The sequence below is a fragment of the Gymnoscopelus microlampas genome (assembly GCF_963454915.1).
Source record: "Gymnoscopelus microlampas genome assembly, chromosome: 14".
Classification (NCBI taxonomy): domain Eukaryota; kingdom Metazoa; phylum Chordata; class Actinopteri; order Myctophiformes; family Myctophidae; genus Gymnoscopelus; species Gymnoscopelus microlampas.
This window is the reverse complement of record NC_139951.1, coordinates 30,164,521-30,191,163: the sequence shown is the minus strand read 5'-3', so window position 1 is coordinate 30,191,163 and position 26,643 is coordinate 30,164,521. Positions and strand designations below refer to the sequence as shown.

General features: G+C 41.1%; 2 protein-coding genes across 3 annotated transcripts; both read left to right on the top strand.

The window, feature by feature from the left end:
* Nucleotides 1-960: 960 nt before the first annotated feature.
* Nucleotides 961-26,267, top strand: LOC311059752 (ATP-dependent RNA helicase DHX8-like). 2 transcript variants are annotated; one of them, XM_084077790.1, is made up of 23 exons: nucleotides 961-1,090; nucleotides 2,859-2,944; nucleotides 3,027-3,087; nucleotides 3,452-3,537; nucleotides 4,151-4,257; nucleotides 4,537-4,854; nucleotides 5,571-5,715; nucleotides 6,577-6,771; nucleotides 6,934-7,021; nucleotides 7,140-7,237; nucleotides 7,440-7,587; nucleotides 10,201-10,382; nucleotides 11,539-11,733; nucleotides 15,863-16,048; nucleotides 16,467-16,677; nucleotides 17,278-17,459; nucleotides 17,776-17,916; nucleotides 18,647-18,802; nucleotides 19,540-19,677; nucleotides 20,794-20,922; nucleotides 21,182-21,378; nucleotides 21,723-21,902; nucleotides 24,476-26,267. In XM_084077790.1, exons 1-23 carry the CDS (start codon nucleotides 988-990, stop codon nucleotides 24,693-24,695), a joined length of 3,552 nt encoding a protein of 1,183 aa, XP_083933916.1. In that variant the 5' UTR covers nucleotides 961-987; the 3' UTR covers nucleotides 24,696-26,267. The 2 variants fall into 2 exon arrangements, with proteins under 2 accessions (XP_083933916.1, XP_083933915.1); XM_084077789.1 differs by having other exon boundaries at nucleotides 3,449-3,537; nucleotides 24,476-26,266.
* On the top strand, nucleotides 13,634-14,829 carry LOC311059754 (calcium homeostasis modulator protein 5-like). The gene is made up of 2 exons (XM_084077794.1): nucleotides 13,634-14,107; nucleotides 14,292-14,829. The coding sequence occupies exons 1-2, from the start codon at nucleotides 13,652-13,654 to the stop codon at nucleotides 14,643-14,645; spliced, it is 810 nt and encodes a 269-aa protein (XP_083933920.1). The 5' UTR covers nucleotides 13,634-13,651; the 3' UTR covers nucleotides 14,646-14,829.
* Nucleotides 26,268-26,643: the final 376 nt, after the last annotated feature.

The following is a 26,643-nucleotide window of genomic DNA, read 5'->3' as shown; positions in this document are numbered from 1 at the left end:
ACTTAGCTTGTGACTAACAGGTTATTTTTTCCCCATTTCCTGAGCAGTAACAGTTTTGGACATGCAAAGTTTTGTGCTTATATGATAACAGACCAAGACCTTCATTTATGTCCCCACAGGCCACACATTCCCACCTTTATAAAGCAGTATAGGTGCATTCATCCAAGGATTAAACATTCAGCTAATTATCAATTTCATTTGCATCAGCTGTCATAGTTGTCACTCATTCTCACGTTTGACTTTCAGTTACTCTCAGTGGTGTAAAGTAACTAAGTACATTTATTCAAGTACTGTACTTAAGTACAATTTTGAGTTATTTTTCACTTTATTGGAGTATTTCCAATTTTCTGTACTTTTACTATTCCACTACATCTCAGAGGCAAATACTTTTACTCCACTACAATTATTTGAAAACTTTAGTTACTACTTTGTAGATTTTGATTATTGTTACAAAACATACATTAACCACTTCAGCCCTGTATACAATTCGGCGATTTGAAAATAGCCGATCTACAAGCTCACAATGCCTCGTAATGCGACCCATTGTGAGCTTGTAGATCTGCTATTTGCAAATGATTTTTATACATTTGAAAACTTGTGAAATGGGACATTCTGCATAATGAGTACTTTCTACTTTTGGTACTTTCAGTACATTTTCATACCAATACTTTAGTACTTTTACTCAAGTACATTTTTTATTCCTGACTTTTACTTGTAAGTAGAGTATTTCTACATTGCAGTGTTGATACTTGACTTAAGTAAAAAATTTGAATACTTTTCCACCACTGGTTCCTCTACTACACAAACAATACACAGTAACAATATAGCCTACTCTATAAATACACATTATTGTCTCTCGAACGGTTTTATTGTAACGAGTCCGCCCACAGGTAGAGGGCAGCAGCACTTCGCCCAGCTGGTGGTGTAACAGCTGCAAAACAAAGCGAATGAGAATGACTTCCGGGTTAGTAAAGTAAACAGAAAAGAATGGCTGCCTTAGAAGAAATAAAGCGTCTTGAATATCTGTCTCTGGTGTCCAAGGTGTGTACAGAACTGGAGAATCACCTGGGAATAAGCGAGAAGGATCTTGGTATGTTGTGTCGTTTTGTTTCGTTTTTGTTATTTATCTAAGCTCGCTGCAGCTAACTGCTAGTAACTAGCATTTACTGCATCCAACCTATGCTAGTTTAGCCATAAGATGCAGGCCTATCTAAGGTTTGTAAGAGTTTGTTCAAATGTCTTTACTAGGACAAACCCCTTGAGATGTACCATCTCCTTTTCTAGGTGGTCCCAACATAGATACATATTGCACATCACAATCACTGAATAAAAAAAAGAGAGACAAAAAAAGTAAACATGCCCTCTATACATACACCAGACAAACAATAACAAAACAACAAAGAAACTACGTACCAATGAAAATCTTAAAAAACACAACAGCCAATGGCCATATTAGGCAAAGAGTTGTGAGATTGGATCAACAATTACTAACAATTATCAATTCCAAAACGTTAATGAAGTCCACGATCATAACACCAGAGGCAGCTCCACGAATCATGTTCAACCCAGATTTGGCTCAACAAAGGAAATGAACTCGTTCTCATTTTATTCAACAAAAATGTGGAATGCCCTAGTACCAAAAGGAGTGTAAAACCCTACTTACTTTCAAAACTGCCCTAAAGATACACCTGCAATTCGAAAATGGCCCCTGTCTAAGTCTTAACCCAACCCCCACCCCCTCCCCGATTCTTTCTTCTCTTGTACATATTTTTCACTCTTCATGCCAGTAACCTGTAAGCTGATTGTATGACGTTCTGTATAGTAGTGTGTATATCTCTGTCTCTTAAATATCATCATGATTTGTGTGCATGGGGATCTCATCTTAAACAAGCTTAGTGCTTTATGAGTCTTCCAGTTAAGTAGACCTTGTATTGTGAATTTGTACTTCCATGTACTGTTGTTCTCATGTCTTACTAAATAAAGTACATCAATCAATCAATCAATCAATCAATCAACCATCAGGTATTGACATTGGAGAGAGTATGTTTAAACAGTAGGTTCAATACAGTGAGTATAACGTGATTATTACTACCTCATGATAACAAGAGCAGTCCATTTCAAGGTAAGAAGACAGGGCATCACCATGCTTTAACATAAAAATTATTAAATGGATCTAATGTCAACCGGTAAACTATTCCAGTCTGAAGGAGCTTTAAACATAAAGGCTTGTTTACCAATTGCTTAATCGATTAAAGGGACAGTAGAGCTGAACAGAGTGTCTGACTTGATGATTAGTAGTAAAAGGCACTAGATATCGTTGCAAGCAAGAAGGGTGCTTCAAATGAATACGAGTTAGATATGTTGAAGCCAGTGCTTATGTCTTCTTAACGTTTAGACATGGCCTTTGAAGTGTCATACATTGTACAGTGATGGGTGAGAAAATGCATCCAAGGACACATTTTCAGAGTCTATTATATGCTGACGGTGTTAAGTGGAATACACACTGTCTGATTTTGAGGCATTTTGGTAGACCACATCACAATAGTAAAACATTGGAAATATTAGTTGCACAGCCAGTCTCTTACAAACATTGTAGCAATATCTAGATGGATACAGACCATTGATTCCAAAGTTAATCTTATGGTCTATCTATATGAGATTTAAATGAGAGTTCAGAATATACACCAATATATTTAATGTCATCTTTTTTATTCAGAGGAGTGCCTCAGTGCCATCATGAACCGGTTTTGGATTTGAGTTTCTGTCTGGTACCAAAAATCGTGATTAGAATAGCGTTAAACATAGAATCCACGTTGTGTTATCAATCATATGCAATTCAATATGGCTTTCCTTTGCAGCTGAATTTGTCATTAACCTTGCTGAAAAACACGATTCATTCGACGCATTCAAAGCCGTTCTGTTGGAAAATGGAGCAGACTTTACAGTAAGTGTGCAACATCTTCTGTGTCACATGACATTGTAACATTGTGTGCGTGATTTTACTCATTCCATGTTTCCTGTTACAGGATACCCTCATTGGCAATTTGCTCAGACTTATCCAAACCATGCGACCATCTACAAGTAAAGGTATGGCAACATGTTGTTGTGTCAAACCTGCAACAGCAAAATCCTCAGTGTTAATTTAACTTTGACAGCGGGACACATTTACGTGACTGCAAAGACGAAACGGAAATGGGGGGAGGCGGACATCTGCTGTAGTTCTTTTCTCATTTTCAGTGCTTCCGTTGCATATACAGTTGGCTGTATGACTGTATGGCAGAAACATTTTTTTTTGAACATTGTGTGAGCCAACAGAACATTACATTTGTGTACTCTAGAGTTACACATGGACAAATGAACACTTAGGATTTTACTGTGTAATAATGTCAAAACAGCATTTTTTAAATCATGATTAAATGAATGTCCTTTCTGGTGGTGTGTGTGACAGCAGCTCCGCCAGCGAAACCAAAGACTGAGAAGGATAAGCTGAGAGAAGCATTTCCTGGTTTATGCAGGCCAGACGCTGCTGTGTGGCAGGTGAGCATCACTGGTGGAGGTGTGGCCAAATAAGACAAGGAATGAGTGTTTTTTATCAATTATGAATGGCGTATCAAAATTAGTTTTACAACTCTTGTTCAATTGGTGATTTTGTTTTTTAAGTCTTTTATTTTGGTAAAAAAAATACTTATAAAATATTTTTAAAGGAACACTTCACCCATTTTCAACCTCATATAATCTTCATATAATTATGTATAATTATATAATTATGTATAATTATATATCTCCATATAATTGTGTGGATCCACTAATACTCATTATGAGATGGCACCACTTCCGTCTACTCGCTCTGAGTCTCAGAAGTGGGCTGTGGTGGACAGTTCAGAAACATTCCTACCAATGACATCAGTGGGGATGGAAACTCAGCCTTCGTCCTCCTGGAAAGTTGGAATGTCCCTGGCAGACCAAGGGTGGAATGTCCGGAATGTCATCCCCTTTCTCTACCTTTTTTTTTATTTTTATCATGCTTCAGTTATTGTTGTCAAGTACATTTTTATCTCCTGCTTAAATGTTTTTGATTGTCCGGTTGATTTTAGTAAGAGATGCTGTGATGAGTATTATTTTTTTTAACCACTTCCTGTCTCTCTGCTAGGTTTCCTCCAGGGTTCCCGATAAAGAAGATCAGATGGTTGCAGCAGCCGCCATGAAAGAGTTGGAGATGCTCATGCCCAGTGTCAGTGGTACAAGCTCTGACAATAGGTGAACACGAAAGACCGCTGAAACGATAGCTCCACCATTTCAAATGATTGAAACCATCACCTTAAAACGTGTTTGTGAAGTCCTTAGTTGACATTTGTACTGACTGAATATTGTGACTAGATATTATTTTATACAAGGGCTATTCAAAGTCCAAACTAACAAAACACGTAGTTCTGACCTTATTTTGACATTTTTTAAAAACAAACAAAGTTACACATTAATTGTATCACTGGACTGAATACGAATCACCTGACTCCGACCGTATCTTCCGGCCCTCAGGACAGGCAGGGACCACCAGGAGGACCGAAGTTGGGAGAGAGACGGGGGTGGCGGGCACCACCGGTCCCGTTCACGGTCCAGGTCGCAAGAGCGAGACAGAGACGCCAGCCACAAGCGCAGGAGGAAGCGGGCGTCCCGCTGGAGCGACCGCACACCGAGTCCACGCAAAGATGAGGACAGGGACAGACACGAAGACCGCTGGAACGACAGACACGTGGACCGGCCGCCACCAGACGAGCCGGTGGTGGGGGACATCTACAACGGCAAGATCAGCAGCATCATGCAGTTTGGCTGCTTCGTTCAGCTAGAGGGACTCAGGTTAGTCAGAGTTGCTGGGTTGCCTCTAACTACTCCTAAGCCCAAGTATCTACACTGTTTTGTGCACAGCAGTGGTTCTCAAACCTTTTCATGTCAAGGACATAATCGTAAATATTTGTCCATGGACCCCAATACAAGATTTGTATTGTAAATCTTTTTCAAATACCGGTATATTCCAAATTGTTGCAAATCTTTCAAGATTTTTTGAGATTTTACAAGTTCACAACGTGTTGCATCGTGACACGTTGTAAGCTTGTAGATCAGTTATTTTCAATTAGCCAATGTATATATTGTTGAACTGATTTTTATGCCATATTAACAAATTTAGCTTGGGAACCCCTGGAACCCTCCAAGGATCCCTGGTTGTCCCCGGACCCCACTTTGAGAACCACTGGTGTACAGTATGTGTGCTAGCTTGCTTCACACATTTATTTGTACAAAGGTGCTCCCAATAATTTCTAATCTAATCTGATCACCCCTCATTATTTACTATTGTCTCTGCTATAATGTGGATTTGAAAAGTGTCACCATTATCCTAAATGAACAATGCACGTTTGATGTCACTTGTCCTTCAAAGTTCTAAAACGCTGAGCTAAGGTGTCAGCCTTGTTTTTGTCCTCAAACATTTAAAACATTCTAGCATTTCTTTGCCTGCCCTCAGTCTGAGTATGACAGCAGTGTTAGTATAATGAGTTAATTGTGCTGATATCTTACAGAAAACGCTGGGAAGGTTTGGTGCACATCTCTGAACTTCGCAAAGAGGGACGAATAGCTAACGTGGCTGATGTTGTCACCAAAAGTCAGAAGGTCAAGGTCAAGGTGCTGTCGTTCACGGGAACCAAAGCCAGTCTCAGCATGAAGGTAAGAATGTAATGTGTTCATTATGCCTTAGTCTAAAGAGTCTAAATGCATAATGGAAGACAAGACACACGTGATTGCAGTCTTGATATACATTTTGTGTCTATAGGACTGCTATGAAGTGAGTGCTACTATTTTTCTACTTTTGGTATTTCATCTTTTGCTAGAAGCACCGTCCCTTGGATGAAAAGACACTAAATATTGGAGTAGAGCACATTTAGTTTGAAAACCATTGTAAAACTACCAAGTAAACCAGGTGTTAGTGTCCAGACGAACAGTCATGTGTTAAGAGTCAATTCTGTTGCAACATCCTCTGGTAAGTGGTCATATCTGTTAGCAAATTGCCTGGAATAAAATAATAGTAACTAGAGAAATGAATGTGTTTGTTGTGCTCAGTGGAGCACATACACTGTATCTTCACTAACACTGGGTGTCCAGTCTGGCATCAGTCACTATGACATGACTCCATATTTGGGCATGGTTTCTGCCCGATCCTGCCACCATTCACTTCCACTATGTAAAATTGTGGGAAAATGCATGGTGGTACTTCCTTGGCCTACTGGCAGCATGCACAGGACATTTGGCGCTGATCGGTCCTGTGGTTTGCTAGATTAGCCCCAGACAAACTGTAATCTCCACCCTTGCCTTTGGCCTGGTGGAGATAAAAAATAAAATGCAAAAAAACACTGTTTATGATAACCACTGCTGACAACAAAGATCATCCCCAGTGGAACCAACATATTCTTTTTTTTGTGGCTATGTAGAAATGGGGGAATTTGAAAGAAGAACTAGTTTACGCAGTATGAGTCAGTATTCCAGATACTGTGCATGTAAACATAAGAGTGTCGCTGTCTCCTCTCTCAGGACGTGGACCAGGAGACAGGGGAGGACTTGAACCCCAACCGGCGGAGGAACCAGGCCCTCTTTGGGACCGGTGATGAAGCCATGAGGAACCCTGACCGGCCGGTGGAACCCAGCCTGCTGGAGCTGGAGGAGAACCCCACTGAGCGCAAGAGGCTCGCAAAGATCACCGACCTGGAGAAGTGGGAGATCAAGCAGGTAATCCACTGAGCGCACCGAGGCACAGCACAAATCCATAGTTATTTAGGTTTAATTTGAATATTATCCATGGTGAGCTTGGTCAACATGTGGTTGACCAAGCGTGGTCTTTTTAATCCATTATTAAATTGACATGAGCGAAACTGTGCCACCCCCACTCAGATGATTGCAGCCAACGTTCTGCCTAAAGAAGAGTTCCCTGAGTTTGACGAGGAGACGGGGATCCTCCCTAACATAGATGATGAAGAAGGTACAGAGTTCAGACAGTGTTATTTTATTTTATTTTGTAGAATGTTCAGCAGATGGTAATACTGCATAGAAACTATAAAGAGTGGAATATGATGTATCATTCTGACCATGTCCAACAGATCAAGACCTGGAGGTTGACCTCGTTGAAGAGGAACCACCGTTCCTGAGAGGACAGACCAAATTCACCATGAACTTGAGTCCTGTTAAAATTGTCAAGGTATGTTGATCAACAGTCCAACTATATATATATATATATATATATATATATGTATATATATTTTTTTACATTTTGACAAATGTAGCTAAAGACTATTGACTCAATATGAGTTAACCATTATGATGTGCCACTGAACAACCTTCCATATCTTTTCAGTTTCAGCACCCTTTCCTCTCCTTTTCATTATGTCATTGTGTGTTAGAATCCAGACGGCTCGATGTCCCAGGCGGCCATGATGCAGGGTGCCCTGTCTAAGGAGAGGAGGGAGCTGAAGCAGGCAGCTCGCGAGGCAGAAATGGACTCCATTCCCACGGGTCTCAACAAAAACTGGATAGACCCCATGCCCGACTGTAAGGCCCTGGATCATTATCCACTTGTACAGTACCCTAGCATCCGTGTTCTGGGGGCAAACATTTGGTGAAAATGGCCAATTTACATCTACAAGCTCTCAACACGTCACAACGTCACATGTTGTGAGCTTGTAATCGGCTATTTTCGCCAAAGAGATTTGGTTTCGAGGGAGAAAAGGAATGGGCTTTGGGGGACCCCAGTCAACTACGTATATAGAATTTAAAGCACAATTACATTTTGGCAGAGGTTTGGCTTGTGTAGTTACCTTGCCATGATGCATCTCCAAATATTGGCGAGATTTCTTGCGCCGTATATTAGAAATCGATATTCCAAAAATAGCCTTCTTATTGACTTACATTGCACCGTGAAACAGACTACACAAAGCAGTTTGAAGATCCTGATCCATCTGGGTCTTCTTTGTAATACAAATGGCAAAATCAACATGAAGTTGATGATAAAACAATTTCATGCTGGGTTTTTGTGATGTTATATATTATTATATAAACAACGCATTTATTGTGTTGTTTTTGTGCTAAAAGAGTAACTTTGAGACCTGTTTCACTGTGCAGTGCAAGTCAAACGAGGAGACTATTTGGGATGATACATTTCTAATCAACAGAGCAAGATAGCTCACCAATATTTGGAGTTGCATCATGGAAAAGTGACTACACAAAGGAAACCTCTACCAAAATGTCATTGCGCTTTGAGGTTAATCCCAGCATACAGACTTCGATGTGGCCAGTTCTAATGAGGGTGTAATGGTACTGTGGTACATGACATCTCCGGCCGGTAGATCCTACCAACTAAACAAATATAGTGTTGACTCTTGCTTGACCCGAAGGGAAGCGCACAAGTTCAGCATGAGTTGAGTCAACTTCCCAGACAACTCATTATTACTGAGAAGAAACTCGTAAAAAGGAGGAAAGCAAACACAATGGTACATATTTAATCACAAAAGAAATAAGAGGTCACCCCAGCCTTCATCCATCCTGTGGAGCCAGATGTCCTCTAAGCTTTACAGTCGCTTTCACCTGGAAACAGTGACAGTGACTTTAGGGAACCATTAGAACCCTAGACGCTAACCAAACGGTTTCTGATTAGCATCCATGAACAGACGGGCACGCCCGCAGCACATTTCCCTGCATGAGTTGAGTCAACTGTTCCCATACACTTATTATTACATACAAGAATGTTGTTAAAACGATGAAAGCAGTCACAACGGACAGATCATATGTAGATCTGCAGTTAATTAATGGCAAAGAAAAGTCTCCCATCACTCCCAGCATCCATCCATCCATCCTTTGGAGCCAGTGCTCCTCCAAGCTTTACAGTAGCTCTACCCTGGATTACCATGCCGTGGCTGGAGATGATTATCTGCCTTCAGGATGACTTTTAGAGCAGCTTGCGGAGACATAATGTGCTGCATGTCTGCGTCTTCCATAGCCTGAGGCAGAATAGGAGATTATACGAGAGAGAGAGAGAGAGAGAGAGAGAGAGAGAGAGAGAGAGAGAGGGGGGGGTGAACCGGTTCCTTCCAGCCCTGGCACACTGGCTCTGACTCATAGTTTAATACAAAAGGCAGCCTGTTTGGAAGTTAATTATCAGGGCTGTTCGTCTTGGTTATACAAAAACAGTAGTTTGCGGGGGGGTTGGTGGGGGGTGGGGTTGGAAGGATCCTGCCGGAAGGTTGCATTGGCTCTAATTCAAAAATAAAAGATGGAATTTGTAGTGATAAACAGGGGGAAATCAATTCTCTGCATTGACCCAACTGTGTCTTACTCTGAGGGAGTGTCTTTCTCAGGGATATTTAACCAGTCAGCACAGCTTGGAGGAGCCCAGGAACAAACCGGCGACCATCCGATTCCCCGACAGCCGCTTCTGTTCTTACAACGTTACAGATAAATAACTTTTGATTTACGATTCTGTCCCTATCGGGACGTAACTCGAACGGCGCTGAAGTGGACTTCGCAGCGTTCGGCACGGCGACTGGCTTGCCTGAGGTCGCTCGGTGTTGCTTCTCGTGGCCCAAGTATGCTTCAGACGACGGGCCTCCGTTGCAGTGGCGCAGCCATGGGTGGGCCTGGGTGGGCCGTGGCCCACCCACATAGAAAGCTGGCCCACCCAATCGATTTTGCAAAACAAATATGGCAAAAATAAGAATTAAATAACATAACCCTAACCTAACCCTAAAACTGAAATAAAGTTACAAAAAAACACCCAAAACGCCCAATAACCGCAAATTTTCGCTCACACAGGTCGGGGACACATGCACGCTCGCTCATGCGTGCCCACCTGCTCCTCCCCAGCCTATACTAGCGTTCTGGTTGCGCCACTGCTCCGTTGTTGCTGTCCGAAAACAAGTGCTCCGTTACGTTGCACCTCCTACGAAAACAATATAAGCCCCCTGGACATAACGCTAGTATGTGACAGGGACTTAACCCTAAACCAAGCATTGATGATGAGTGCCAAGCAGAGCAGGTACAAACTGACTTCGCCGGCTATTGAACCCCGATCTTTCAGTCTCAGTGTGGACACTAAACACAAAGCTCACTGAGCTGATGACAGGTTTGCTTTACACTTATTTTATGCCTCGCTCTCTCCCCCCCATGCAGATGAAGGAAGGCAGATTGCAGCCAACATGAGGGGGATCGGGGCAATGCCCGTTGATCTTCCGGAGTGGAAAAGATACGCATTTGGGGGTAACACGGTGTCCTATGGCAAGAAGACAGAAATGACCATCCTGGAGCAGAGAGAGAGTCTGCCCATCTTCAAACTCAAAGAACAGCTTGTACAGGTGCTTTTTAAAATGTTATGTTCTACTAGCATAAAAACCTTACTAGAACGACAGCGAAGACTGATAGAATATATGTGTGAGAGACATGGAGGGAAATCTTCGAATGAGCAAAGGTCAGTGGTCCGTAGCCCCAGTCCACCAATCCATTAGAACAGGGGTTTTCAACTGGTGGTCCGTGGACCATTGGTGGTCCGTGGAGGTATTGCATGTGGTCCCTGATCATGCATTCAGTAATGTGAAGATGTGTCCATGGACAATTGATAGAGGAACAGTCTTATAAAGGGTTATGTGTATTTTAGTTCTTATAACTATAATCATACAGTGTTATAAGCTGATTATAATGCATTATAGACATGGGATGCATAGAAGTGTTACCAAAAACACTAATCTTAGCCCATATCCTCACCCAACACAACAATGGTCCCCTGGTTGATTCTAAGTCAGGGTGGTGGTCCCTGGTTCACAATCAGTTGGAAACCCCTGCATTAGAACACTGGTTCTCAAAGTGGGGTCCAAGGACCCCCAGGTGTCCTTGAGGGGGTCCCCAGCTAAGTGATCGATAGTAAGGAACCAAATGGACTCTTAACTCCAAAAGTGTACCGTATAAGTTAAGCTTAACTAGACCATACCCGGTCGGCGCAGCGCATCCGTGGGGGGATATGCGCACATGATCTGGTAACCCGGGAGGCAGTTCGTCCCATAGCTGGGCAGGCCCGTAACCATGGCGACATTGTTTGACACAAAAACGCTAATAAGAAGCTGAGATTTGATGAAATTGAAAAACGGGCTTCACAGTTGCGTTCAGATGGTAATGGTCAATGGCTGTGTGCAAAATCAGAGCAATTGCTCCAGCCACTGAGGAGAACCGGGTAGCTTCACTCACGTACTCACGTACTCACGTACTCACCTACTCACCACTACAGACAGAGGTTACTAGAATTATAGTAGGCTGAACCCTTTGGCTCCATTTTGTACACTCTGAGACACTCAGGTCTGTGGCCTAATGCATATCCAACCGCGACCCTTGAAATTAAAAAAATTGAGAATCACTGTATTAGAACACCCAAGGACATTTATTCTATCAACACATTTCTACCCGTTGTATTTGCTTATGCGAAGAGACCCTCCAATCATATCTTTTTTTGTGTCTTTACAGGCTGTCCATGATAACCAAATCTTGATAGTAGTGGGAGAGACAGGCTCTGGCAAGACCACCCAGATCACCCAGTACCTGGCTGAGGCCGGCTACACGGTCAGGGGCAAGATCGGCTGCACTCAGCCCCGCCGGGTGGCCGCCATGTCTGTGGCCAAGAGAGTCTCTGAAGAGTACGGTTGCTGTCTGGGACAGGAGGTGAGTGAACCTCTCAGACTGTACACCAGATGAAAGCAGCCTTTTAGTTTTCTAGTTGGCCATTTTTTCCTCTCCCTGTTTAAGCATCATGTTAGTCAATACCACTTTGGAGGGTAACCAACCAGGGAATTGAACGTAAAGTAAATGTTACTTGAAGATTTTCATGTGACATACTGTAACAGGTTGAAAGTGGTTAACTGTTGCAGCCCTATTTAGTCTAGGACCTGACTAAGATATGCATGCACTTAATTTAGGAAGAATATCTCAACTGTTCTTGGCTAATATGACCCCCGGGAACAACTTAGGAACTGTGAGTAATAATATTACTCACAGTTAGAGAATAGAGCATTATTCTCTATCCTGGACGAAATACCAGAAAATGACCTTGCCCTTTCATGTTTTTTGACAATTAGAAACATGTTCCAATGCTTATCTTTATGATTTAATCTATCTAGGGGACTCTTAATTTGCTTATCACAAATATGGCCACTATGTTATGAAACAACCAATGTATCTTACAGATGTAATTTTACTGAAACAATAGAATGATTTAAGAGTAGAACTCATTCCTAATGATACAGCTACAGCTAGTACAGTATATGCAACAATGCTCAGCATAAAATGTAATACTATATACAGTAGTATTACTATTCTATACACCTTTGACCAGTATGATATCATACTAGTTCATACAGGTTTGGTTTAGCTCAGGATAGACCATTCATATTTTTGCTGTCCTTTATAATTGTGTAGGCTTCATGAGAGAATATTAAACGATTACGTAGATAGATACAGTGAGTGCGTCGTCCTACTACAACACTACAAGGGACATTCAAATATAAAGTTGACATGCAGCGGGGATATCATTGGAGGCAGCTGTGCATAATTGATCAAATAAGCAACACATTGCAAGAATTTCAGTGCTGATTAGACCACCTTACGTTGTGCAACAGAGCCATATGAATATTTTTTTAGTATTTTAAATTACATATCATCCTTCAATAAAACAACATATGACAGTTTAATTGATGACATCAGACTTTGTGCTGCTGTACAATTCTATATTCATTAAATGACTCACCTGCTGCTATGTAGGACGAAAGAGAACACACTTTTTCCAAAGTGTGTTGGCCTACATTGTCTAGCTCACAAGAGCATGGTTTCCATATCATAAATATGAAGTTTAATCCATGTCAATTTTGTTTACGTTTGTAAACAAAAGGGAAAAGGTTGAAAGGACTAAAGAAATTAGTATATATTTTGGGTTGATTAAGGAGTTAACACATTAAAACCGGGAAAATGCATCAAAAGTAGCAGATCCACAAGTGTGAAACATGGTGTGAAGCGACGCGTTTTGAGCTTGTCGATCTGCTAATTTTGATGCTTTTGAATTTGAATCCTGAAAAGTAACAGTTTTGGACAATTAGTTTCCACCTGACAGAGACCATTTGTCTGCAATCAATTAATTGCATAAAATAGAGGGGGAACCCAAATGTACTAAATTAGGTATTCTAGTGTTTTATTTTTGTTCTTTGCTTGTACGGAATGACAATACAACTCCTTGAACCTTCAATTGGTCCACCTCTCTATTCACCAGATCACCAAAAGTTGCCGAAACTGAAACTAAAACAGAAGAGAGCCAGAGGAAAAAGCGTGGGAAAGGGTGGGGAAGCGTGGTAGAGGGGCAGAGCGAGGGAGGTATAAAGCCAGAGCTAAAGGGCAGTCAAAGGAAGTTACACAGCAGATGTCAACTCACAACCATCATTGTTGGAATACAGATTCTAATCTCTCCTTCTCATGTTTTCATTTACTTTGCTTTACTTACTTAATTTCTATTTTACATTGATTTTTGTGGAGTGCATCTGGAAACATTCTCATCGGTAATATGGATAAGTTCCAACCCTTCCTGAATTTCTTCATGACACAGAAGACCATCATTGGTTACGGTGTCATGGCTCTGATAACCGTCGGCGGTGAGCATATCTTCTCCGTGGTCTCCTTTAATTGTCCCTGCAGCAAAGAGAACTTTGAATATGGGATGACTTTCCTGTTTGGTCCGGCGGCAGTGCTTCTGATTCTTGGCCTTTTCTTCAGCACCAGACTGTGGTGGATCTACACAGAGTGTTGCAACCGCAGGAGGGTGCAATGCAAATGGCAATGGGAAGACTGCAAAATCTTCGTTCGTGCCAGTGTAGTCCCTATAATATGGCTGTGTGCAGCTCTGTTAAACGGCACCATTTACGAGTGTTCTGCCAGCGGCATGAAAGGGTATTGTTTAAACAAGACAGAACATTGTCTTCAGGAGTTGGTCAAACTGCCCTGCGACAAATCCAATGGCAAGGAGCAGATTCTAAGGTTCAGGGCACACTCACAGGTAAGCACTGCTCTGCGTCTTGAATGAAATGTGGGCATTAATTTGTGAAGCACAAGCACATATTGTGCAGGATTGAGTTAAAATATCAGATTAACAGCATAACATATCAACATAACATTTTCTTTATGTCCATTCAAGCTTCAATGCTAATATGTAAGCGGGTGCTCTTTCTATTCATCCACAGATAATGGGCTGGTTGCTCATTATTGGAGCTGCCATTGTTGGTCTCCTTGTCATTTGCTGCACAAACTTCTGCTCTCAGGAGAACTATCCCCAGCGTGCATACAAGAAACACTATGCAGAGAAAATGAAGGAGCACTTTGATGCCTTCGCTGTGGACAATGCCAGCAGGCTGGCCAAGAGCCAACTCAAGAGCTTCTTTGAGAAACACCTGGACGCCTTTGGTAACCCCACCAATTGGGAGGACATCTCACCTTACGGCAGGCTAATTGGAGGGGATACAGACCCAGAAAAACTGAAAACCATAAACACAGAAAACCTGGGGATAGACAATGAGATGTTTGAGACACCAACATGAGAGCTCAGATTTACGCCCTACCACCAGACATCGAACGGCTCCCCATCCTCATTCAAAACCACCGTAAAAGAGCACCTGTCTACAATTTACAACTGGACCTAGTTAAATGTCTCAGTTATTACTATCATGCTTTCATGATTTTAGTGTCTGTATGTTTGACTTGCCCTTTCAGCTCAGTTATTGGTAAACACTGGATAACCACTACTTTCTGTTTGCCTTATTTTTCCTTTTTATTTGTTTTGTCCACTATCCAATTATTATAAATCTTTTAGCAATAAACCTTTCTGATTCTAATGTAAACATATTTTTCAAATGTCATCCACCTTTGACTATTATGATAGTATTCAATATATGCTGAGCATTGCTGTGTATACTGTACTGGCTGTTATTGTATCATTTGGGTTCTACTCATAATATTCGGTTCTACTCAATATATATTGTTTCAATAAAATGACATCTGTACACAGGTTATTTGTTTTCTCCAGTTTGAACTCATTCCCACAACTCTACACTCAAGCTGGATGAAACCTTTTTGGTATAGTGGCCATATTTGTAATAAGCACATCTTATGCTCTATATAAATATGAGCATTCCAATTTGTTTCTAATGCTCAAAAATCATAAAATAGACACCAAGTTTGCCAAAAATGACAAAGATTAAGGTAAGTAAAAAGAATACAGATAGTCGCTCAAATAATCTTTGAAATATGCAAAATGGAAGTCCGGCCAAACCCAGTCATAAAGATAAGCATTGTATCTGTGTATCAGTAGGGGGGGACGTATCTTAGCAACATTTTTTTGCTTGTTTTTCTGGCTTGTTTTTGGAGATGTTTCCTTATTTCTCCCACGAGCACTGCTGACAGGCTCCAGCACATGTGTCAACGAGACACACACACACACACACACACACTGGACAGCACGGACATCGCGCTGCCTGTCATTCATTGAAAAAAACTCTTGATCTACACTTCTGGAGTAAATGTTTGGAACCGAATTAACCGAATTAAAGTAACAAAAAGAAAACAAAAATGTAACAAACCCGGAAAAAAAACGCATGCTGTGCGAGCGTGCATGCGTAAGGTGTCCTCTTTTTGGGAATTCAGAATATGGTCACCCTATTTTTTTATACCATATTTAAATACTGTATTTAAAAACAATGGAAGAAAAAGAAAGAAATGTCATTTTTATTAACTATTGCTTCCCTATTTTTCTTTTGAGGTGGGCTACACCATTCGTTTTGAGGACTGCACAAGCACGGAGACGGTAATTAAGTACATGACCCATGGTATGCTGCAGAGAGAGTGTCTCTTAGACCCTGATATGAGTCAGTACTCCCTCATCATGCTGGACGAGGCCCATGAGAGAACCATCCACACTGACGTGCTGTTTGGCCTGCTCAAGAAGGTATGCGGATACATACGGTAGTTCAACTGTACTGGATATGTTTTAGGAAAGCTAAATAATGTTCCTATAGTGTTATACTGATGTTTAGTTGTCGATGCCCATTGCACAGATCAGTCAGAAGATAATCTTTATATGAAATGCCTGTTGAAAATAATGGTGTACCCAGAGTAACTAAGATATTGTACAGTCCCAATTATTTATGGACAGTTATGGATAAATGGATAACATTTGTGTCCCTCCAGCCGTTCTTTAGAGACACATTGAACACCTAAAACATTTAGTCCCAAAATAAATTCCACAATTCTATTCACATTCTATATTATCCTCTCGAGTGTGGAATCGTTCTTAGAGAGTGATGCTGAGTTCTAATTCCTTTGCCCATATGAAATCAAATGTAAATAGCCGCACACTCTCTTAGACTATACAGAAACGTAAGGACTTGAAGCTCATAGTGTCTTCGGCCACACTGGACGCCGTCAAGTTCTCTCAGTACTTCTACGAAGCGCCCATCTTCACCATCCCTGGAAGGACATACCCGGTGGAGGTCCTCTACTGCAAAGAACCCGAGACGGATTATCTGGACGCCGGCCTCATCACCGTCATGCAGATCCACCTGACTGAACCTCCAGGTAACATCTACATCCTGGAAACAGGAGAGGTGGAAAACACACTGGTGTTCCACGTTTGTCATTGAGACCAAGGGCAGGCATACAGCCGTGCCCGAGGTTGGATAAGAAGATATGATGGGCAATGTCGAATGCAGAATAAACCTTAATTCCCCTCTACATCAAATTAGAGCATTTAACCATATTATGAACCCTAGCGTCCCTATTCTGTGGGCTATTTCCAAGGGGTGGGACAGGCACCCGCGGGCACCCAGGCACCGCGGCTTATGATTGTGGTCAGTGGGGGGCCAGTGTCTTCCAATGTAAAATTTTAGTCACTTCCTGACTTGCCTACGTAATTGGTGACGTTTTGGAAAAAAATCATCCGAACTGAGCGAATCCGTTTTTTCTTGTGCCCAGAATAGTGACGCTAAAGGGTTAAAATGTGACAAAAATAAAATAACTACCCAAAATCCAAATCTGATCAGATCAGATAGGGATTGAAAGTTTTGAACTTGTGGGCCGGGATAGGGTTTAAGTGGTGAAGTGTGCAGGCTCCCTTTTTAGTTTTTCAGGCTTCCAAAAGCTGTAGTCAAACCTTCCTCCATCTCCTCCTGTGTCCAGGTGATGTTCTGGTGTTTCTGACTGGTCAGGAGGAGATTGACACGGCCTGTGAAATCCTGTATGAACGGATGAAGTCACTGGGACCTGATGTTCCTGAACTCATCATCCTGCCCGTATACTCTGCCCTGCCAAGCGAGATGCAGACAAGGATCTTTGACCCTGCTCCTATAGGCAGCAGAAAGGTAAGGTTAGGGATGGGAAAGAGTTAGGGATGGGTCATGGGTAGCATATAAAGATTTTCCATAATTGATTTTGGTTAAAATTTGATGTCTGCCACATGCTGTTTCCAAAACACGTTGTTGGTAAATGAACGCTGACTTAATTTCAATACATAGTCAGTTATTATATTTGACCATATATATTATATCCCTTTTTATATAAGGATTTTGAATCCTTGATGACGGATAAATCAACACAGGACCAGTCTCAACCCTGATTCTCATACCTTTTCTATAGATTCCAGTTCTATCATTCTCCACTTTGTTCTCTTGCTTGTAGGTCATCATTGCTACCAACATCGCCGAGACATCTCTGACCATTGATGGGATCTACTATGTGGTGGACCCTGGCTTTGTCAAGCAGATAGTGTATAATTCCAAGACTGGCATTGACCAACTAGTGGTGACTCCTATATCACAGGTAGGCTAGTTTAACAGGATGCTTAACTTCATGAATCAATACTATTATCTTACTTAATGGCATAACTAGGGATGTCCGATATTATCGGCCTCCCGATATTATCGGCCGATATTAGCATAAAAATTGATATCGGGAAAATATCGGTATCGTTTTTTTTTTTTGCTTTATAAATAAGTTACAGGAGTTCTTACTGTATATGGTGTGTGTGATATGAAATTTGAGCTTACCCTAATCACAATAATCCCCGCATATATCGGTATCGGTTGATATCGGTATCGGTAATTAAGAGTTGGACAATATCGGTATATCGGTTATCGGTAAAAAAGCCAATATCGGACAACCCTAGGCATAACCCATTAAAACCTGGGAAAGCATCTGTGTAATTTTTATTTCTTTGGCAATTAAAATATAGCAGATATACAAGCTCATAGCGCGTGACTTCGTGCCACACCTATGAGCTTGCAGATCTGCTATTTTTTTTTAAATCAGGATTTTGTTTTTTGCAAATCTTTCAATATCATGTATTTTTTAAAGCGAACATTTTTAACTCAAATCTTTGCTTCTGGGTGTCCCTGGAACAAAATATTTTGAGATGGGGTCGGTGGCCAAATACATATAATTTTGGGGGTCCTTGACTTAAAAAAGTTTGAGAACCACTGATAAGGCAACATAAGTTTTTCAGAAAACTGTTAGGATTTAGAAGACATTTGTATATCTTTGTATTTTTCAGGCCCAGGCCAAACAGCGGTCAGGCAGAGCTGGTAGAACAGGCCCAGGAAAGTGTTACAGACTGTACACGGAGAGAGCCTACAGGGATGAGATGCTTACATCCAATGTACCTGAGATCCAGAGGACCAACTTGGCCAGCACTGTGTTGTCTCTTAAGGTATACAGTACATGTGATATAGGATTGGTTGACATGACAATATTTTAGCGACATTAAATCTTAATTAGGATGTTTGGGACATTCAGAAGTCTTGATGGTCATGATTCACCAGGACCCTGGATGTCTTGATTCTAGGCTTAAATTAATTGATATAAATATGTTTGGAAATGTCAATGGGAAAAATGCATTGAGTATTTTGAAGTGGAACCAGAAAATGGCCGCCACTGCTATGCCCTATAGCTACTGTGATGCTGATTCTTATTCTGTAGAAACAGAGGAGGGGAAAGCAAGTCATGACAGGATTTCATTTCACGTCCATCACTGAGCCAAACTTTGCTGAACTATGAGTTCCGCATAATTAATTTGCCGTTAGGTCTGCAACTATCGATTATTTTCTTAGTGTTTGTCTGTCGATTACTTTTTCAATTACTTGAATAATCGGAAGCATTTTTTTTTCTTCTATTTCGTTGTATATCAACAAATCGATTAACCACTTAAGTCCTATTTTATACTTCTTCGCACAAGGTGTTGAGGAAAAATAGTTAAAATAGCGATCTACAAGCTTTCTAAATAATTGTGCCTATAATTATATGCCCAAAATAGGGATAGATTATTAATCAATTTATTTATTCAATGATACATTTTTTATTTTTCATAATCGATTTAATCAATTGGTTCAATTAACTGTTGCACCCCTATATGGCATTGGTCATTACCTGCTGTCCTTTCTTCACCAGGCCATGGGTATTAATGACCTGGTAGCGTTTGACTTCATGGACGCTCCTCCCATGGAGACACTAATCACAGCCTTGGAGCAGCTCTACACACTGGGAGCTCTGGACGACGAAGGTCTGCTGACAAGGCTGGGGAGAAGGGTAAGGAACAGGGGAACATCCATGTTGCGTATAAGATTTGTAAACACATCAGGTAAATATAACTGGATATGCTGAAGACTTACTATATAATGGTGAAATTCTGAGATGCAGTCAGACTCACTACTTTGGAAGCAGATGTCAGAAACAGAACTAAATAGACTAGAGGACATCCTAAAATGTCCCATATATTGTTCATGACAGCTGAAATAATGTAATCTATTCTGGGGGAAAATAATGTTATAGAAGCAGAAAATGCAACAAATATGGCCTTGTTAGATCTATTTACCCCTTAGGCTTGTCAGAAGCACAGCACACTTGGGTGACACAGACAAGTTGTTAATCATTTCCTGGAAATGCCACTTAAAGCCATGTATTGCCCTAAGTAGGGCTAAACTATTTTGGAATAAATGTCGAGGAGAAAAAACCTGGAGATGATATCTGATAAACCAACATGGTTGAATTCTTTTTTTTTTAACTGTTACCATTAGTTTTCTCACATTTTTGAATGGAACCAACTTCAGAATCAAAAGAGATTATTGTCCCAAATTGGTAATTTGGTTTCCGCCTCGCGTGAGCTTGTAGATCTGTTATTTTTGGCTTAAGTTCTCCTCAGAATAGGGACGCTAGCTAGGGTTCAAGTGGTTAATTTAAAACATAAAAATTATATCGCACAAAGATTTGGTGGCCCCCCTGTAGTAACTCTAAGGACCCCCTAGGGGTCACGAACCCCCTGTTGAAGACCCCTGGTCTAAAGTGTATGCATTAAGGACATCAGGTTGAGAGTTACTTCCATTTACACAAGGTTTCAGCATGTGACATGAATGGAGGTTTTTGGATTAAGTTTACGGTCACTTGGACTATAACCTGAAGGAAGTGGCACAAATCTTCCCCAACGGGGAACGACTGTAGGATAACCTGATGTTCTGAGCTTTGTTCAAGACTTATGTTGCTGATGTAGTCTGCTTTTGGAGAAGATATGTTAATTAATTATCGTAGTTGTTTCACAACCACACCCTGTGCATGCACTTCATCGTGGCTTAACTATGTGTTTGTGTGTGTGTGTGTGTGTGTGTGTGTGTGTGTGTGTGTGTGTGTGTGTGTGTGTGTGTGTTTCAGATGGCTGAGTTCCCTCTGGAGCCCATGCTGTGTAAGATGTTGATCATGTCCGTCCATCTGAGTTGTAGTGAAGAGATGCTCACCATCGTGTCTATGCTGTCTGTACAGAACATCTTCTACAGACCCAAGGTAATGCACAATCAAAAATAAAAAAAAACGCTATTATCTGTTGCCTCTAGCCTCCAGTGTTAGCTGTAAGTAATGCTAACTAGATTCATTTGTGAATGGGCTACTACTGAAACTGAGAAGAGCGTAAAAAAACCTGCCCTGTTTTACTTATCAATAACATGGCAAAGATTAAAAACACTGAAGGCCAATGATGTTTAAGCTCCAATGTGCTGTGGAACAAAGGGAAAACGGTAAAACAGTCGCATTGTTCTTTCTACAGGACAAGCAAGCCCAGGCTGACCAGAAGAAAGCTAAGTTCTTCCAGCTTGAGGGAGACCATCTGACTTTACTGGCCGTCTACAACTCCTGGAAAAACAACAAGTTCGCAAACCCCTGGTGTTTTGAGAACTTCATCCAGGCACGCTCCTTAAAGAGAGCCCAGGACATCCGTAAACAGATGATGAGCATCATGGACAGGTATCCCACACCGGACATGTGTCTTGTTTAATTTAAATCTTGCTGTTTTTGTTTTTTAAATTCAATGGTATTCATTGAAATGTTTGATGGGGGAAAAAAACTATGTATACTGTATATCTATGGTAGGTGGCTCATGTACATTTAATAGACAAACTTTTGACCCGCAAAGACATTTTATTAAAGCTTCACCCAGCTGATGGCACGGTCAGATGGTCATGATGAGCGCTCTGGGACAATTGGGCATGTACACTGGGTGGACTGGGGGTTAATCTGTGACCTTCAGATTAGCAGAGGGCCTTCACCCATTAAACTATGGCACCCAAATGTGGCTTCACCTTTCTCAGACATAAGCTAGACGTGGTATCCTGTGGGAAAGCTGCCATGCGGGTTCAGAAAGCCATCTGCAGCGGTTACTTCAGGAATGCAGCCCGCAAGCACCCTCAGGAGGGCTACCGTACCCTGATAGACCAGCAGGTGGTGTACCTCCACCCTTCTAGTACACTCTTCAACCGACAGCCAGAGTGGTGAGTCTACGCTCATTCCATGATGGGAGGGTTTGGTTACATTTTTGTAAGAAGCAATGTGATGAAAACTAATGTAATTATTAGCTGAACATTGGTCTGTTCAAATACGTTAAAGGAGTAGTTCACCCAAAAAATACTTATTTTCTATCAATTACACACCCCATGAAGCCTTGAATTCATGATTTTTTTTTTTACGCATTCCTAAACCAATAATTTGATGACCGGCGAAGTCATTTTTGGGGTAAACTAGTACTCCTTTAAGGGATACCTTTAGATAGTGGTACACTGATTGTCTCAAGTTGTACCTGTCATCAAATGTTTTTTTTATTTGACACAAAATAGTCTATTGCTATTTTAGTTTCCCTCCCTTAAAAAATAAGGTGTTATTTTTTCCCCATTTTCTTTCCACCACATTCTATAATCCAAGTTGTCTTTACTTGTCGGCTTGATAGATTTTAGTTTTTTTTCTGATTGACATCTTATTAATAATTCTAGTAAGCTCACGGTGGTGGTGGTGGTGGTGGTGGTTGGTGGTAGAGTGGTCTCTTGATCAAACTGCGCATGCGTCGTTGTGTGCCAGGTTTCGCGAGAGAAACAAGCAGCGAGGTCTATGAAAACGAGGCCAAACCAAACGAACCCTATAACACCAACATTGGCCCTAAAGCGCTTACAATCGGCGGACATGGCAACACCGACGCCGACCCTACACCATAGACCCCGCCCACTCTCTGCTGTGGAAAGTAAACACTCCAGATTTGTTTCCCCACACACGACACGATGCACATTAGCTCCATAAAGAACGGTTCTATGTCGTTCTCTTCCAGGATCGGGCGAACGTCCGCCAAGGCTCCGCTGTTTACCCTTTTGTATACATCGTATCCCAAAACTAATGGTAGATTCTAAACCGCACGGATGTTTAAGGTTTGGTCGGCTGCATAATATTTTAGGTCGCCAGCGAAACTACCCGTTTAAATCGCTTATTTAATCAGCCTGTGGCCATGTTTCCCATTGTAGCCAAACCGAGAGCAGTAGTGGCAGCGGACGTAGGGTTTTTTTCCGGGTTGAATGGGAAACATGGCCACAGGTTTCGCGAGAGAAACAAGCAACGAGGTCTATGAAAACGAGGCCAAACCAAACGAACCCCATACCACCAACATGCAACCTGATAATAATGTCCAAAGCATGTCTGTGTATGTTTACATCCATTACTGTGTTGGCGTTAGTTGGGATTAATGTTTATTAGCCAAACCAAGTTAATATGAGCCGTTAGCGTGATGCTAAGCTAACGGACGTTTGGCGCTAGCATGCGGCTAACGCTAATGTTAACCAACGCTGCTGTCGTCACTCAAACGGCTACGTTAAACATCTTATCAACAACCTGTATGAACGTCAGTATGGTCAATGTCATCAATGCTAACTAATTAGCCCGTTGAACAGTGTTCATTTGGTGACTTCTGGGGGTTTCTGACTGTGACACAATGTCACGATGTCGCGGACGCAGCTCGCGGGAATCGCGGCCTACTGCGCCACCAGAAGCCTCGGATCATGGTAGTGGCCCTGTCCCCCAATCAACGTGCTTTCAGCACGCACGACAACAACACATCTACCGGATGTACCATCTCAAGAGTGTTATGTAAACACGGAATGAATAGCTTAGCACTTCCGGTGGTTCCTTCACAATAAAGGTTGAAACAAATACACACACCATGCAATGAAATAATCATATGCGTTTCTTAAACTCTAAATTGATACATTCCTTTATTAACTGTTTTAACTACTCCTGCAATTACATTTATATGAAATAAATCACAACACCCCCCTATAACATTAAAAAAACGCCCAGTGGTGGACAAAGTCCTCACATTTTCAACTTAAGTAAAAGTATCAATACTGCAATGTATAAGTACTCTGACACAAGTAAAAGGCCTAAAGTACAAAAGCATTGCCATCAAAATATACTTAAAAGTTCCAAAAGTACAAGTACTAAAATGTTTGAAAATACCTCATCATCAGGCTCACAACGCGTCGCCATGCGTTGTGAAAATAGCAGATCTACAAGCTCACAATGCCTCGCAATGCGTTGTGAAAATAGGGAGATGGAGAGAGAGAGAGAGAGAGGGACGGAGAGAATACTCAAATACCTTGAGTAAACATAATTCAGAGTACTCAAAATGAGTAAAAATACTTAAAAGTACTGAAAATGAGTAAAAATACTTCAAAGTTGAAAAACAAAGTACAAATACTTAAAAATTGATAAAAACACTAAAAATACCTAAAAGTTGAGAAAAAACGTAAAAATACTTACAAATAGGGGGGCGCCACGACGGGGCGCGCGCGGGGGAGAAACCGCGACAGGACGTGCATTAACCCCAACTTTGCAACTACTTTCGCCTGCGCCCTTCACCGGGTATGGTCTATCATCTTAAACCCCCCTTGGATTTCTAATTGTTTTTATCGAAATTTAAATTTTCACAAGTTTTCTTTTTCTCCCTTTCTCTCTTTACCTCGCATCTGTGCCATGCAAATGAATCATAATTTTCACCCATTCCCCTCTATATGATCCTGTTCCCCAGGCTAGTGTACCATGAGCTGGTACTGACCACTAAGGAGTACATGCGTGAGGTGACCACCATTGACCCACGCTGGCTGGTGGAGTTTGCCCCGGCCTTCTACAGAGTCGGCGACCCGACACGCCTCAGTCGACAGAAGAAGTTACAGAAACTGGAGCCTCTCTATAATCGCTACGAGGAACCCAACGCCTGGAGGATCTCCCGCGCCTTCAGGCGACGCTGATCAACCGCCTTTTGCAACTCTGTTACCACAGGGACATACAGTGGGTTCATATTGAGAGCTGCCAGCTGACAGCATTTTTTACCCTTTTTCTGTAGATTATCTAAGCAGTGTTTGAGGTCATGAAATATAATTTATTTTCCTTTTTGTTGAAGTGATACTGTCCTTAATTGAAACTATATCCAGTTGTCAGTGTTGGTATACTCTATGAAACACTAGTTTTGTCGTTTCACTTCAAACGGGGAAAAATACACACACCTAGACAAACATGGCTATTGACTACATTTCATTTGTTGTCACCAACTGGGTCTGAGACCGTTTTCTGTTAAATCTGAAACATTATTTTCCTCCCAACATCAGGATAGCTCCTTTTTTATTTTTATTTTATTTTATTGTTTTACCTTAAATTGTTTTTTTGTGCTTAGAAAAACATTTGTGCTGTTTTAAATACCGGATGCTTTTCTCTGATGCCAATTATCTTCCGTTTTATCTGTGCACACATCAATGCTAGGAATGCTTGTTCCATAAGCTCTCTACAACCACAGATTATCAGAATGGAATGTGATGCAGAACAACGGAAGAAAGAACTGCTTGAAGTCTTCTTAGAGTAGTGATATTGGTCTTTATTAAGCAATCTCTTTAACCACAATTATGTTTATGGATGACTATTTTATACAGTGTGTGTATATAAACTCCTCACAAAAAGTTTGGAAACTTAACTTTGGTTGATTTTTTCTCCCCTTCAATAATACCAAGTGGTATCGTATTTTATATAATTTTTTATCGTTGATTAGTCACCATTACAACGAGGTATAACTTGTAAGGATTGTGCAATCGTGGAACGAGCAACACAGTTAAACGTGTGGGTAGGGCCCCAAATGTTTTGCCAAAATCCCCCAATATGCTTCAGTTGGTAATCGCGCTCGTTTTGAGCGACCTGACAACACGCCTGTGGCATGCATACATATGTATACGTATGAGGCAGCGGTGGCCTAAAGGTTAGAGGAGTGCACTTGTTGCTGGAAGGTTGCCGGTTTGCTTCCCTGGACCGGCAGGAAATATCTGGATGAGGAAGTGAATGATCACAACTCACCCTACCCCCATCACCACTGAAGTGCCCTTGAGCAAGGGAGCTGCTCAGTGGCCGACAGTGTGGTTGTACTGGTCAGTTCCCAGGTTTTAATGTCAATGTGCAGGGCGTTGCTGAACTACCCTGGGTAAATAAATAAAAAAGTGTGTATATAAACATTAAAATACATGTTAAAGTCATGTTTTTAAGGTTTTCAGGAAAGAAGAAAAAAAACCACTTTATGCCTAAAGTAATCTAGTTGACTTAGGCAATCATGAGAAAAACATATTTTGCTTAAGTCATGTTTATCTGCCTTTATTTATATCTGCCTAACTCTACTCGCCTAACACTGCTGATTCATCCTGCCTTATTGCCAATGTTCTCATCAGAAGCCTTGTTATATTCAAAAATCACGTGTGTGTGTATATTATAGTAATTTGCAATTAAAGTGTGCTGTAGTAGCATCACATGACATGGCACATGGTTAAGCTGTTGATCAAAACGGTTACGAATTATAATTTCCACCAGTACTTTATTAATTGTCACCGAGTCATCTCAGCTGTCAGCTCTTATGCACAGCTTGACAATGGCCTATGGAAATCCATAGGTCCAAAAATGTAAAAAAAAAAAAAAATCCCACAATGAAATAAATAAATATCCACAATAAAATAAATAAATATAATGATATAAATAAAAAACATACAATTAAATAAATGTATTTATTTATTGTATTATGTTTATTTCATTGTTTTTTATTTATTTATTTCATTGTTACTTTTCATTTCAATGTTTATGTATTTCATGATGCCACTTTTAGCTATTTCATCAAGTCCAGTATAATACTCAGTCTTTCAGCAGAGAGTTTCCATTGTCAAGTTTTAA

Bases quoted from the DNA above. Each gene is read 5' to 3' on its own strand.
- LOC311059752 (XM_084077789.1), top strand. From the start codon at position 988: ATGGCTGCCTTAGAAGAAATAAAGCGTCTTGAATATCTGTCTCTGGTG. The intron at 18,803-19,539 runs GTATACAGTACA...TTTCTTCACCAG, and splicing joins GCACTGTGTTGTCTCTTAAG to GCCATGGGTATTAATGACCT. The intron at 19,678-20,793 runs GTAAGGAACAGG...TGTGTGTTTCAG, and splicing joins TGACAAGGCTGGGGAGAAGG to ATGGCTGAGTTCCCTCTGGA.
- LOC311059754 (XM_084077794.1), top strand. From the start codon at position 13,652: ATGACACAGAAGACCATCATTGGTTACGGTGTCATGGCTCTGATAACC. The intron at 14,108-14,291 runs GTAAGCACTGCT...ATTCATCCACAG, and splicing joins GGTTCAGGGCACACTCACAG to ATAATGGGCTGGTTGCTCAT.